The sequence below is a fragment of the Lathamus discolor genome, chromosome 6 (genome assembly GCF_037157495.1).
Source record: "Lathamus discolor isolate bLatDis1 chromosome 6, bLatDis1.hap1, whole genome shotgun sequence".
In the NCBI taxonomy this organism is placed as follows: domain Eukaryota; kingdom Metazoa; phylum Chordata; class Aves; order Psittaciformes; family Psittacidae; genus Lathamus; species Lathamus discolor.
The window spans coordinates 57,394,542-57,409,372 of NC_088889.1; the positions used below are offsets into that span (position 1 = coordinate 57,394,542).

The following is a 14,831-nucleotide window of genomic DNA, read 5'->3' on the forward strand; positions in this document are numbered from 1 at the left end:
CTTTGACATTGCAGCTCTCTTGCCTGCACTGTCTTCCCAACACCAGGAAAGCAATAGAAGCCAATTATGATGTGCCCGCAAACCCTCAGGTTTTTCACAAGGAAAATGATTATTGGTGCAGGTGGCAAAAGCGAACTACCTCTTTCCATTTTGAGGCAAGCAGGATGATGCACGACTGAGAGGTGGGTGAAAATCTGGCTGTTCCCAACCTTGCGATTCAGAGGCTATTTTGGATATCCAGGTATTTCCTACACAAGAACTATCTGTTATCTTGGTTTCTCTCATTGCTCTGTGGAAACATCATCAATGTAAGAAAGCAAATAGCCTTTTGAGTGTTAGGGGAAAATTAGAAGTTTCTTATATCCTGCACCAGAGGAAAGGAAACCAATAGTATTTAGCCTTTTGGTAGAGAAGAATCAAAACCTCAGTTTCTGTGTCTTGTGCAGGGCAGAGGCTCTGGTCATACTGTGGTCCATGAAGAGGTTGTGTGCATAGGCTAAGGTAGCTCATTTTCTGGCCAAGGAAATCCAGCTGTGGTTTGTGGGATTATCTTTCACAGCACCGCTGGTTCATTCCTCTCTGTGGTCCCCCACATTGTGGAGGTGGTGGGCTCGGTGAATTTCACTGCTGATCACCGTCAGGCTGGAGGGGGCTCTCCCACAGCTTGACATGAGAGAGGAGCAGCTCACTGGGGCATGAATGAGAGCCTGGCAGATTGTGAATTCCCCCAGGCTGCCTTCCTGGTGGTGCCGTGTGCTGCATTGGGCATGTACACTGAGACAAGCATAGGGACAGAGAGTTGCAGGTGTTTTAGTTCTCAGCTCTAAACTCACTACTGATAGGCTGATGGCAGCAAGTTAGGAGCTGCAGGGCTTGCTCAGTAACTGCCTGCTCCTGAGAGATGATAGTGCTCAATGTGCCCCCTACATTGAGAAATTGCGAGTGTAGTTATCCATCACGCAACAAGCACCATAACACAAGCTCCTCTGGGATGCTGGAGGTCCCCGAGTTAGCAGCATCTGGCCCTGTCCTACCCCTCTGGCCCAAAGATAGGTCATAGAAGATGCTGTGAAGACCCCTGATCTCAGGTAGCTCTCTTCAAGGGGCTTGAATGGAGGGCACATGTGGGGCTCACCAGCCTCTGGCAATGCTTTTTTTGTGGTCCTGTACTGTGAGGAAGATGGAACACTGGTGACCAGAGGAGACAAGGAGATTTGTAGTGTAAAGGATTGAAGGCACCACACTTCTCAGTGCACTATGGCCACCCTCCCAGTAAAGAACTTCTTTATATCTAATCTGAACTTCCGCTTAGGTTAGGGTTAGGGTTTAGGGTTAGGGTTAGGGTTAGGGTTAGTTTGAACCCATTACCCCTTGTCCTATGATAATTAATAAACATTGACAAGCTCATCTTACAAACTACAGCACAAAAAAGGGGGCACATAATATTTTTCCTTTATAGATCAATTTCAAGCCTCAGAGAAAATGATGCATGTTGAAGTGTTTACTGTAGGCTACTTTACTGGAATATGTAGATACAAAAATAGATGAACATTTGTAAAAACTTGTAGCTATTTGGCTGAAAATAGTTTTACTTCTTACTCAGATAGAAACTGACAAGTGTGTCTGAGACGAAATGGCTCATCTTTTCTAGTTTCTGGGTGCTCATTATAAGTGTAATAATAGCTCACATGCTTTTTTTTATACATACGACCAATTATTGCCCATTTTATTCTGAATGTGGTCTTACATTCCTATCCCACAGAAAATCTGATTGTAACATTTCTCTTAAGCTTCTTGTTTAATGGCTTTGAAAAAGCTGTTTTCGTCCCATCTTCTTATGGTCTCTGGTAGAGCCCTTGGTGGGAATTGCAGCACATGGTCCTCCTTAGATCAGGATATACACACAGCAGAGGGGTAATGTCTAAGGCCTGTTTTAGCAAGGTAAATAAACAACTGCAACCTTGAAGCACACACGTAATCCAAAATTGGTGGAATAACTCAGTGTTAGCTACCTACCGTGCTGACTCATGTCCAAAGATTTTTGTAACTTTTTTCTGTGATAAGGCTGTGAACAAGTTTTCTTTTAATTAAGCTATTACGTTCTCACACAGAGCTTTTTAGCTTTCAATATGTCACTTACTGCGTACACATCCTCTAACCTTCCAAACCCACATCTTTGCCAGGCTGCCAATGTAAAATAAGAGTTCTGGATCTTTCCCCCAAGCACTTCCTGAAATCTTTTTTTCCCTGTCATTATATAAAGCGCTATGGTGCTCTTTCTTTTAAGCTTGCCATCTGGATGTCATTCTTGATTTTGTCTCTTTTTAAATATGCATATTCAGGCTAGACCTGAAATGACACAGCTTCTTTCCACGTAACGGCTCTAAAAGCTGTACTTTCTTTCCCAGCCGTTTCATCAAAACTTTGTCATGTCTTCATCATCTCAAGTCTTGGTATTTCAAGTTCTTCCTCTTTGTTATGAAATGCTGCATTTTCTGCCTCCCTAGGGATATGCAGACTGGTGCTGCAAGATTTATTTTCCTGACTGCATAGATCATACAACCCCCCTTTTGAATCATCATCCCCTGCTGCCTCCTGTCAGTCACAGGTTTCTTGTCTTCACTTTCTGGGTCCCCCACCACTCAGCCTTTCCCAGGTTAGCTGATGTTGAAATGAGAAATGAAACCTCCACTGTGTTGTACCCTCATCTCCATGTCTTTACTCACATGTATGCCCCTTGTATCCTGAAACCAGGGCTCATAGCAAGGGCTGCTCCTAGAGGAAGACAAGGTGCTGGGGTCTCTGCCAGAGCTTAGGATGCAGGGAGTAGAGACTGGCACTTCTAAGGCTGGTTCTGCCCTGGCTGCCCTTGAACACTCCTCTGGAGGGTCCAGCTTCAGTATATTGACAGCAAGAGGAGCACAGAGCAACTGTTTCCATGTATAAAATTACTATTAGGCATAGAGGTTGGAACACCCAAGCTTTTATACAATGAAATCTCTGGTACTTGAGACTTTCTCCCTCTACCTATGTTTAACCAGCAAAGAGAAAACAATTCTTACTGGGATTTTGGATACAGTTATAAAACTACAAAAAAAAACCTCCACAAAAGCCCCAACCAACAAACCAACCAAAAAACAAACAAACAAAAAAAGCTGTTTGTTAATTGCTGTCCATGTCTTGCTTTTCTGTGATCACTATCCTGTGCTTTGCAATAATATCACTCTATTTATAAAACTGGATTTCATTACCAAAAATAACAAATGTAAAGAATTTATTGGTAATAGTTTTTTGCAGCAGAGTCTTTTTTAACACAATGGGTGATCACATTGTTTTAATCCTTTAAGGTATCTGTCAGTGTTGTTTAAAACCCAAGATTTTCTTGTAGAATTCACAAGATTGGATAGCCACATCAGCAACAATAGCTATTAAAAAGGATGTATAATGAAACTGAAACCTAAAAAGGAGAAGGGAAAATAGAAATGTTTGTTTTCCTGTGTGTCTTTAAATGAAGAAAGCAGACGTTGCAGTCATTTACATAGAGATTAGCGTGTCCTTAAAACTCACTTAAGATCTGCTTTTTGTGTCAGTGCCATTCCTGGCAGTGGAGTTGGCTGGTTACTGTACTAATAGCCAACTATGAGATTGTAACTGTATTTTTTTAAAAACCACTCAATACTTGCTAAAGTAGGAGTAGTTTCACTTCATCATGGTCTGTACTTTTGTTTTTAATTAAGATAGATAGAAAATATTAATTAAGAACTGGGAGAAGGCCTGTCCTGCTGGCTTAATAGTCACACAGGTTCCTGATCTGAGTGGCCAGTGAGTAAGCGATGGGGGTACTACCTATGGTGCAGGATGTGCAAAAACTAACTTGTTCCTCACAGCAAACCTTCAGGCTGCCAACCTTTTAGGAACTTCCCACATCAAAACTGTGTCCCTGACCGCTGTGCTTAGTAGCTGCTTTATGGTCTGTGACTTTGTCTAAACTTTTGTCGCTCAGATGCAGTTTTGTTTTCCACAACCTCCTATAGCAGTAACTTCTTCTGTTTGAAAAAGATACTTCATATGCCACTTCTTAAAGTGGCTTCTTCGTACTGTCACTGGATGTCCTTTAGTTCTCCTATTTTGAGACTTTCCCTGTTCAACTTCTCTGCTGCTTAGGAATTTACAGACCTGTTATATCTCCCACACACTTATCTCTTTTCCAAACTGGAAAATGTTAGGCTATGTATTCTCTCCTTTGTGAGTTGTTCCTTATTTCTGATCAGCCAGGGCAATAAGGAAACATGCGAAAAAGTAGCTTATCACTACGGGAGAATATGAAGCCCACAGGGCCTGAGTCCTGGCATTCCGCTTCCAAAATACAGTTTTGAATCCTGGTGACAAAGTATCTCCCTGTCATACAGTTACCCCATCAAGTCACAATGTATCGGTTTGTTTCCCCTGTGTCAAAACAGCCCTCCCCTCCACTGAGACAGAAGGGGTGTTGGAAGTTGTTATTCGTTGTGTCGGTTTTAGTTTTACAGTTCTGCTTTTTTAAGCAGAGAAATCTAGTGAAGGAATTGCAAAATTCAGCATGACAAACTAGAACATGGTGGAATTAAGATTACGGCTACATCACTGATTTACCCCCATGTGTACATGCAGTATCATGTTAGCTTGTAATTAGCTCCACAGTATGTTATTTCTCTGGGGGTCTCCATTAGTCACTGAGTGAGGCAGTCAGTGCTGTAGTGGAAAGGAGGCTTCTGCCTGAGGGACCCTCAGCTCGCTTGGTGCAGATCTGAAACGCGTCGAATGCAGAAGGTCTGGGTTTCTTGGGCAAATAAGCAGAAGATCACCTGGATTGCTGTTCCTGCCCCCTCTCCCCCCCAACAGCTCCAGCATTGTACAGGGCAAGTCCTTCCAGCAGAGCTTTCATACACGGACACTACTTTTGGTTTTGTTATTTTCTAGGTAGGAGGAGAGTGTCTATGTTACAGACTTGTTGGTGTGACTACGCCATTCAGGTACATGGTAACAAGTGACTGTCACTCTGTGCTGGTAAAAGGCTGTATGTATGTTACGTATATATGTGTATGTAAAACCATATGTATCATATTTTACTGCCATATATCTTTTCAAAAGGGGAGAGAGAGAGGAGGGAAAGAAGGAATTAAGTGAAAATAGGTGTACTAGCAAAAGTTGTGCTTTGCTGTAGTATGTACAGTGGCCACCTGCCTGGGCTTTTGGATGTCCAGAAACGCACTGGACGGTAAATTATTACTGAAATGGGCCAGCCGTCATTAACATCAGTAGCCTGCCCCCAGCCGAGGTGGCGGAGATCTGAAGGACTAAGGTGCATTTACCTCCGGCTGCAGCTGGTGTGCTTTGTCCAGAAGAGGATGAGCAGGGGCTGTGGCACCCGGCGGTAGGTGACACGCGGAGGAGAGGTTGGTCTTCGTCAGAACAGCCTAACTGCCTGGGAAACCCAGTCGCATGCATGGTCGCAAGAATTCCTGCTGAAGCAGGGGAAGGGTTCAGGTCTCTGTGAGTTTTTACCCCCTTTCCCCTCCTGGCCCTATTAACAGCGCTTTGGCTTTAACCCAGGCTGCCCGTAGGGGCAACACGACCTCCTTCCCCACTCGTGGGTACTCAGAGAGGCTCGCTAACGGCGCTGCAGCACCCGGCGGCGGGGCGCGAGTAGCCGGAAAGCCCGGGAGGGAATCGGTGGTTCCCCGTCTCCGTTCGGAGCGAGCGCGGAAGAGCGGGGCTGCCCCGCCGGCCCGTCCCAGCGCCGAGCCGCCGGCACTCCGCCGCCGGGCCGGGCCGCGCTGCCCTTAGGGGCGGGGCGGCGAGCGCCAGGCCCCGCCTGGCGGCGGCCATTTGTAGCGCGGCGGCCGGGCTGCGGGGCGGGCGGTGCTCGCTGCGCTCGGCGCTGCCGCTCCGCACGGCGGGGCTGCGGCTGCTCAGCACCGGCCGGGCGAGGAGGGGAAGAGAGGAGCGGGCAGCGGGAGGAAGAGCTCGCCGGACCCGGCGGCGCTGCCGCGATCGGCCCCGCTCGGCTCCCCCATGGCCGCGGGCTGCAGGGACGGCCCGGGGCAGGAGAAGTACCGGCTGGTGGTGGTGGGCGGCGGCGGCGTGGGCAAGTCGGCGCTCACCATCCAGTTCATCCAGGTGAGGGGCCGCGGACCCTGCGGGGGAAGTGCTGCGCCCGGCCCGGCCCGGCTCGGCTCGGCTCGGCTCGGCTCGGCTCGGCGCCGGGGCCTGGGCGCTGCCCGGCGCGCAGCGCGGGGGGGCCGGGGCCGCGGCGGCGGGCGGCAGCTCCCGGAGGCGCCGCGGGCTGCCGGCGGTGGCGGCGGCGGGGCTCGCCGCGCTGCCGGGCGGGGAAGCGGGAAGTCAGGGGCGGGAAGGGAGGCGGCGGCGTGACCTTGAGGGGCCCGGGGCCGCGGGTGGGGTGCGGCGCCCCGGGGCGCCGTGAGCCCCCCGGGAAGGTTCTGGAGCCAGCGCGGAGCCTCGGCCGGGCCTCCGGGGAGGGGGGGTCGGGGCGGGGGCACCGGCGGCCTGCCGGTGGTGCGGCCGCGCGCGCCGCTCGGGGTCGGGCGGCGGTGACACTTGGCGGCCGGCTCCGAAACAGCTGCCCCGGGCGGAGGCTGCCCCTCCCGCGGCGGCCCGGCGCGGGGCGAGGAAGCTCCTGCAGCCCCCCGGGAGAGGAGCAGGGTCTGCGGGGGCGAGCGGGCGGTGTCGGGTCTGAGGCGGCATCGCCCAAAGCCCGCTGAGCTCCTGCGGCTGAGGCTTCAACTTCCAGACCATTGTAACTTTCTGTTCGTTTTCAGTGAAAAACATGTCAGAATAGGTGATGTAAAGCGGGGGTATCAATCAGCCTCGTGGGGAAGAGCCCTTTTCCGCCCCTATTTTGGCCATACCCCTTCATTTTCATCTTCTGCCCTGTTGCTTTTAGCGTTTCTACTGCTGTCACTCATCTACCTCTGTGTGTTTAGGGTGGAAGGAGGAGACAACTATTTGTGTTTTGTTTGCTGGTGTTGCTGATGACAGATTAGCAGATCGGGAGAGACTGACTTGTTGTTCGTGTAATTCCACTGAGAAAAGGCCATAATACCTATCCCTAAGATCGGCTGTTTGACGGCAAGGCAAGCTTGGTTTTTAATGTGTGGGGCAATGATGTTCTCAAGTAACGTTTCATTAGAACGGGTGATCTGATAGCAAATAGACTATTTGTTTATTTCAAATTTTCTTCGCTAATGCACGCATCCACGTGATTTTAGCTGTAATATTCTGGTGAGAATGTAACCTTTGCTTCATAGATGTAGATAACCACATAGCAAACAGCCCTTTCAAAATCTGGATAAGTGCTGGATAATTGTTTAGAAGATCCAGTATTGTACAGGACATTAAGCTAGCTGATGCTTTAGAGGAATCAGTTATTTGCAAATAAGTTTGAATGATGCCTTTGAGATGGAACAGCAATACATGTTGTACAGGTACCTTGTGTGTTGGAGGCATAGATAGCTGGTCAGATAATGGCAAGATGCTTGACTTCCTGGTCTGTTTGAAGGTGATGGGGCTGCAATAACTGCCGTCCCCTCACTGTGTTGATGGAATTCCTCGCTACTCATACATGGAGATAATTACTGAGGTTGACCCAAGCTGGTTTAGAGTGCCATTCACCCAAACATGGTACTGCTACTTTAGATGGTACTGCTGGAGTCTTTCTGTGAACATCTAAACTGGCTGTGACAACAGTGTGTGCAGCCGTGCACGGCTTCAGTTCTGAGATGCTGCTGTCTTGGAAAACGTTGCTGAGTGGATTTCTGGAGTCCCTGATGGTGTTAGAGGCTTTTGGATAATTCTAACTTCACAAAAAGGAAAAAAGAAGAAAAAAAAAAAAGATGGAAATTCTATTAAAGACGTAAGCAGAAAAAGGTGAAGTGCACACTTGATGCCTTGGTATGTCCATTTATTTTAATAGCAGTAAGGTTGTGGTGAGCGCCGGGTAACTCCACTATTTGAGTGCTGGTGGAAACTGATTCTTTAAACTAAAAGCTTGAGGTACACCCCTATGGAAATAAGAGTTTTGGCTCAAGTGCTGCGACTGACACTTGTCTTTCAGCAAATATCTGCAAAAGAGGAACCTGCATCTGCTTTGTCACATATAAGGATCTCTTCAAATTAATAGTAGAAAAAGAAATAGTTTACTTTGAAAGAATGTTGAGGGAACAGCACTATGGTGTTAAGCTGACATGTTGAGTGTAAATATTTCAGAATAAGTTATTGTTAGTTTGTAGTAAGTTATCTACATCTTTTTGCCCTCTCAGCTACTTTATCTTGAGATGAAATCTTGCCACCACAAAGTGGTGTTTAGCAGAAAATTCAATCTTCTGAAAGATATGGGAAATAGCTGGGAAATAAAGATTTTCTGAGTAGAACCTTGGGTACCTTGAAGAGCTGTATTGTTTCCATGCTTGCTGGGTGGTTACGGACAATAAGGGATGAGGCTTGGTGTATTATTTTTGTACCACAGTATTTTCCTGAGCTCTTAAAGCTATGATGTTATCAAGTGGGTTGCAATGCCATGCAGCCACTTGTATAGTTTCTGTATGGCAAGTACATTGCCAAGTATGCTGTTTGTCTTTTAAGGCTGTGTAGAAACTGCTCCAAAATGTTTTAAAAGTGATTGCAAGCAAGTCACATGCTTCATTTTTGGAATTGCTCAGGATTAAGTGACAAATTTGTAGTTGCCTTCACTAAAACATGGATCTTACTAGCTTGCGCCACATGACAAATCTTGATGTCAGTGAAGCATTCAAATTATCTTTTGCTTCTTCGCTTGTGTGTCACCAACTCAGTTTTGAAGCTTAAAAAGGCAAGTTTCTTCTTACTGATACTAGCAAATATTTCCACACTTGGTCTTGCTTTCCTATAATCCTCTATTTAATCTTCAGTAAATCAGTACTAAAGTGCAGTTATTCTTGGTTTTCCTTCAGTGCTACTGATTATTTTCCAGTAAATGAGACTGTTGTAGTGCTAGGATAACATGGGGGGAAGCATGTGCTGTGATTTACATTGTATCTTTGAAAGATGAGATGGGATTTGTATTTGAAAATGGGAAAACCCTTCACTTCAGATGAAATAAATGAAAACATAAGACACTGAGGATGTAAAGAAGAACCAGTTCATCTTCTTTCTTTTGCCAGTTTTCTGGGCTGTGCGCACAGCGAATCCTCTACAGCCTTGTTTAGGTGTTGGTGGGGAAACGAAGAGTTTTCATTCTTACAACAGTTGTAATTGGCTGTGGTTGGACTCCTTATGGTAGTGCTCAGCACGTAGTGCACTCCTGTGCACGCTGTTCTATGTGAGAAAGTATTGGGAAGATTGTTGTGCCTCCATCTGAGCTGAAACAACAATGTTTTTGTAAGGAGACTGTGTGAGCAAACCCATGTCATACAATGAAAGCTCTTTTACGTACTGGGTTCAGCATCGTTGTGCTCATTAGCACAGTGCAGTAGGACTGGTCTGAAAGATCTAACTGATCAAATGTCAGTGAATGGGATCTTGGGTTCACTTTTCAGAACTTCATCTAACAATTTAGAGAAACTTTAGAGTACTGATTAACAGATCAAAGCCTTTAGTGGTTAGATGGCTGCTGTGTTCCTCAAAATTCTTCCTCTGGGGAGATAAACAGAGCTTGATATTGCTGTTGGTGGGCCAGGATTTCATCCTGGAAATACCAAATCATTTCCTTTAAATCAGGATATGATATATGAACTTAGTGCTGTCGAGTCAGTGCACTGTTAAGACAGGAAGTAAAGACGTTTTTGATTGTAGAGGAGAGTTGGTGGGATCTGTCACAGCTATAAACTTCAGGAAAGCAGCAATGGATGATAGTTCAACGTTATGCCATGGTATTCAGTAAAACTGTAAGTGATGGAACTAAACATTCCTTCTGTTATTTAAAACATACACAAGTAATCCATCATGATCAAATCCCAAGACGCAGAAGACTTTAAAAATGCATTGCAGCCAGCTAACTGGCCTCTTAGCAGGCTGAGGTATTTGGGAGTCGGAGCTGTGCAGAGCACACAGCTGTTGCCACAATAGCTTTTCTCCAGCTGTCATGCAGAGGTCTATCACAAAATACCCCACATTCCCTTCTAACTCAGCCTTTTGTAATATTCAGGTTTCATTGCTCCAAGGGAGTACAGCCTAGCCAATACCTCATCACCCTCTGCATTTTTCTGTCCTGCAGTTGCCATTTACTTCATACTTATTTTTTTTTTTGTTAAACTGAACAATGTGTAGCTAGTTTTAGCAGTATACAGCAAGAAAGCCACTAACATTTTGTTCTTTCAAATCTGCTCTGCAAAATAGTGAATGGTTTTGATCAGAATTGTTAATGTCATTATTTGTTGTACTGGTTTTCTTCTTTATAAAACTATGGCTTTTGGTTTGTGACAGTGATGTGTATTTTTGCATACTGAGTAGACTTTGGTGACTTACAAGACTGTGTTAGTTAAGAATGTATGTAGGGGTTCAGTATTTGTTTTTGTTTGTTTACTGATTTCATGATTTACAAGCTTAATACTTGCTGTCAAATCTGTAAAATGAAGTATTTTCCTACTGCTCTTAAACTGCCAGTAACAAGTTGTAATTTGAGCTAAGGTTACTGCTCTACTAACTAGGGAGTAAAATGAGTTGGATGTAGATTGCTTGACTCTTTAATGTTAATATCAGACACTTCTCTGAAAGCAAGCATATATGACTTGCAGATGGGTGATGAGCAGCTGTTCAGACTTTTTTTACCCTTTTTTCTGTTCATTTTCCAAGCTGCTACTTTCACAAGACTGTTAGTTCTCATTAACTAGCAATAAAGCTAAAGGTGGGTTATCTCAAAGTATCATTTATCTCTGATATAGCTGTTAGACAAGAAAATATCTTTCTCTGAATTTTGTGGTAAAGCTCTAAAATAGGGTAGTAAAGCAGATTGAAAAGCAACAACTGAAAACGCAGCTGGTGTTGGAGCTGGCATGCTGGGTGTTTGACAGACCCCGATGTCTTAGTGTACCACTTTTGTATGCTAGGCTTGGGGCATGTGCAAATCCCTCAGCAGTTTCTAGGTATTCTGACTAACCGTTGCTGACCATCAGAAAAAATGTTCTTCAAGTAAGCCCATAAGAAAATCAAAGGAATTAAATGCCACGAATTCCAGGCCGCGGATTCATGCAGGGCTATGCTGGGGCTGGTATGCTTGCATTTTGATAAAGCGTGGGGCCTACTTATGGTAAGTAGTACAATGTAATTCAAGGTAGCAAAATACAGTTTAGGAGAGTGAGCAACTGATCGCTGGCATCTGTTGAGGTTAAAGGTGGGAAATAAAAATCCTAATAAAAACAAAGCACTTGTGATGCGCTCACCTGGAATAATAAGGGCTGCTTGTTGCACTTCTTGTGAAACTGGAGCTGCTTGGCTCCTTGCTTCCTAGAGCACTGCTACCAAACAAAAGATTTGTCTCACTCCAGTTAGTTGTACATCTACAGCCTGGGAAATGTAGTAGGTGACTTCAAGCTTAAATTGCAGGCAAGAAGGAAGCATCCGTTTGCATGTTACTGTTCTGTATAGCTAGCAATGTTGTAATGCGTCGTAATTTAGCCCGCAGGGACACTGTGTATTAATGTGCATGTAGCTGAATGGACTGAGCTGGGTTCAAAAGCTGGCATAAATTTGGAGTAGTGCTTAAATTTTGAGATACTCATCATTCTGGTTTTGAGGAATTTACAGTCTTTTCCCAAAGTGAAATTCCTTTGGGATAACTTAAACCACACTGCAGTCAGGAAGTACCTTTCCATGTGTTAACCCCTAGCAGCAGTTGCTTATACAGTGGGTAAATATTGACATACCTTTTGGTTATCGGGTTTTCTTCTACAGCCACTTGCACAAGAAGTACTGGCGCAGCTTCCCCAAATTCCTGGCCGGTATGCCCTTTGCACTCTCGGGGATGAATAGGCAGCCGCTGGCCTGTAACCCTGTTCCTCCTTCCTGTGCTAGAGGGAGAGGCTTCTGGTTTTGGCTGGAGCTCCAAATTCCAGTATTCAGTAGTGGTGGTAGAGGGTGGCTCATGTAGGTAGAACCCATATATTCAGAGAATTTTGAAGGACCTGAATGGCTCATGTTTGTATACCTTACGCAACCTGTCTGTATTTACTGAAAGAGTTACCAGCACTGAAAACATTGTGGCCGAGCTCCTTTGATGTACCCTTAGATAAACAACAGCTTCATGAGTGAAATGCAACAGTCTTCTGATTAGCTGTTAGGAAGATAGTGTTTTTTTGTTTGCAGACCTTCCTAAACTGTTCATTTCTCAGGTCTAGGCTGGTATGATGCAAGTGGGTAACTTCTGTGTTGGTTCTGACGATTCGGGTGGCTTACCTGCCCTGGTTTGCTAGTCTTGTCTTCAGTTACGGCCATAAGCACTATTAAAGGAAAATATAACATCCAAGTAAATGCACCACTTGCTGTGAATGTGTTCTATTTCAAGAAATATCTAAAACCAGCATTAAAACTGAATTCTGGATGTATCTTTGTTCTGCCAAAGCAAACTTATACTGAAAGGGGTAGAGTGAACTGGATCCCCGTTGAAAAGCTTAACTGCAAGTAATACTGGTAGGCAGTGTTTGTCTGAAAAATGGTTTGCCTTACAAAGTTGCTGGAGTTTTGTTTTGAAATGCTGACAAAAGGTAGTGCTAGACTTTTACTACAAATGTAGAGTTGAGTTGGATGCCGGGTGAATGCAGTGGGTGAGGCCCTTCCTTCCAATTTGCCTTGAACTGTAGCTTGCTTTACTCAGAGAGATAGGTCCTGTAATTTTGAGCAGCCTTTTTTATTTTTATATTCCCTTGCCTTTTTTTTTTTCCTCCCCCCCCCCCCCCCCCCCCTTCTGTTCTTTGTCAATTTAATGTTCTCTCTCTTCCACCTTAAGTGTGGCTGCAGCTTGGGTCCAGAGTAGCCTGTATGGTACTTTGTGTAAGAAGGTAACACAAAAGAAAAGATTTCTTTCCGCTTTTTGTAACTTAATTACTTGGAGTAGATAGCAGACAAAAAGGATGTTTACTTAATCTGTTTGCTTTGCCTTTTCTTGCTTATTCTCCTCCTCTGACACACCATGCCTGTACTTAAGCTAGTCACATCCCGATGTGTAAACTGCCTGATATGCAGCACTGCTTCTGGGTGGAACTTCAATGAGGTTAAAATGGCTTTTTTTTTCCTTTTACAGATTGCTTCTCTCACTAGGTTTCTTCTAAGAGGGCTGGCTGTAATGCAGTGCATGGGCTGTTCATGATTAAGTTAAAGAAGGTCACGTATTCACGTTTGAAGTGCTTGATCTTGCGACTAATCAAGCATTGTACACAATGGCTGCCCATCATTAAAGTGAGGTCAGGGATTCTTAACTGCCACTGGAAAGGGAAAGGCTGGAGAACCTGGGCTTTAACTGTCCTTAAGGATACACAGGGCCTCAAACCTGAGCTGGGTGGGGGTTACTGGGGAGGACTGCAGGGCATGTCTCAAGTTAGGTGGGGAAGTGCCGTAAGCTCTACTTACAGATCAGAATCCTGTTGGATATAAGCTCTGTGGTGGATTTGGAATTTGTACAAATGTGCTCTCACAAAAGTTCACAAAGGACTGAAAAGGAGAAGGTGCCTCTGGAAGAGGCCTGTGTGGAGTTCCCCAAAACCAGGCTGGAAAGCTGAAGTGGCCATGCTGAAGCTGTCAGATCAGTGTGCTGGTGCAGCTGGAGAAACTGAAGTGAGGGCAAGTTGATCCTTTGTTTGCTTTTGAGAAGGGACCACCAGTGGGAAGGCACAAGGCTAGGGGAATGTTTTTACACTTCAAGCCTGAAAAAACAGGGCTTTGCTGTAATTGAAGGTTTAATTTGATAAGCTAGTACTACCGTAAGGGAAAATGCTCAGAAAGTCGCCACATTGCCCCAGCAATTCACCACTATAGCTATTTACTCCATCTAGTTCACTGAAACTCCACAAGGGTTCAGAGTTAAAAATAACCAGGGAATGTTTTTACCCGGGATCAGTTACCCTGTCTGGTTCGCTGTGCAGCTCAGCAAACAACTTCATCTGGCAGTTGTGCTCATTTAACCAGACCTGCACCAGCTTCTCAGCTGTGTTCAGAAAACAAACTGTAGTTTCTGGTGAACATGGGCAGGAGTGAGTTCAGACAGTAGGAATGTACGCAGAAGGGCACTCTTAAAGACAGCATGAAGTACTAGCTGCTAGGACCAGCTTGCATTAATAATTAACTGGATGTTAGCACTGACACAGAAAAATGCTGCAGTTCAATTAAAAAAAAATAGTGTAGCACTAATAACCAGAGTACTCTACAAAGATCTTTATGCTGAAGACCTATGAGGAGTGTTATTTCTCAGCAGATTAATCCTAGGTACGCATTCATAGCTATCATGTGTGTCGCTTTTCTAAAGTCTTTTAAGCCAGAAAATAAACTTGGGCTTCCACACAGCTTACAAGCAAATTATTTTTCCAGTTCTGTTCTGAGTTTCTTGTAACTGTAGTGATATAACATGTTGAGTCACAAATTATATTTGCGAGGAAAAGTAGAAATTTTAAAATCACTGCAGTTACTGTTTTGAGTTTTTTTTGCCAAAACTAACTTGCTCTGCTCATATCACAGAGCATCTTCAGCATTCCTCATTTAAGCAGATAGAAATCTACAAACTTGCAAGCAAATCTGAATATTTTGCTTTTTTATGTGGTAAGTAGACCATGAAATGATAGGATGCCAGTGATAAATCTGTGTGAAAAATC

The 14,831-nt window shown here is 44.9% G+C and overlaps 1 protein-coding gene across 3 annotated transcripts in view; it reads left to right on the plus strand.

Moving 5' to 3' along the window:
• The first annotated feature begins 5,866 nt into the window (after positions 1-5,866).
• RRAS2 (RAS related 2) overlaps positions 5,867-14,831 on the plus strand; it is a 45,088-nt gene continuing 36,123 nt past the window's right edge. The window contains exon 1 of one of the 3 annotated variants that reach the window (XM_065682961.1): positions 5,867-6,159. In XM_065682961.1, coding sequence (XP_065539033.1) covers positions 6,055-6,159 — 105 coding nt within the window. In that variant the 5' untranslated portion in view covers positions 5,867-6,054. The remainder of the gene's footprint in view (positions 6,160-14,831) is intronic. The other 2 variants (XM_065682962.1, XM_065682963.1) reach the window with 2 other exon arrangements.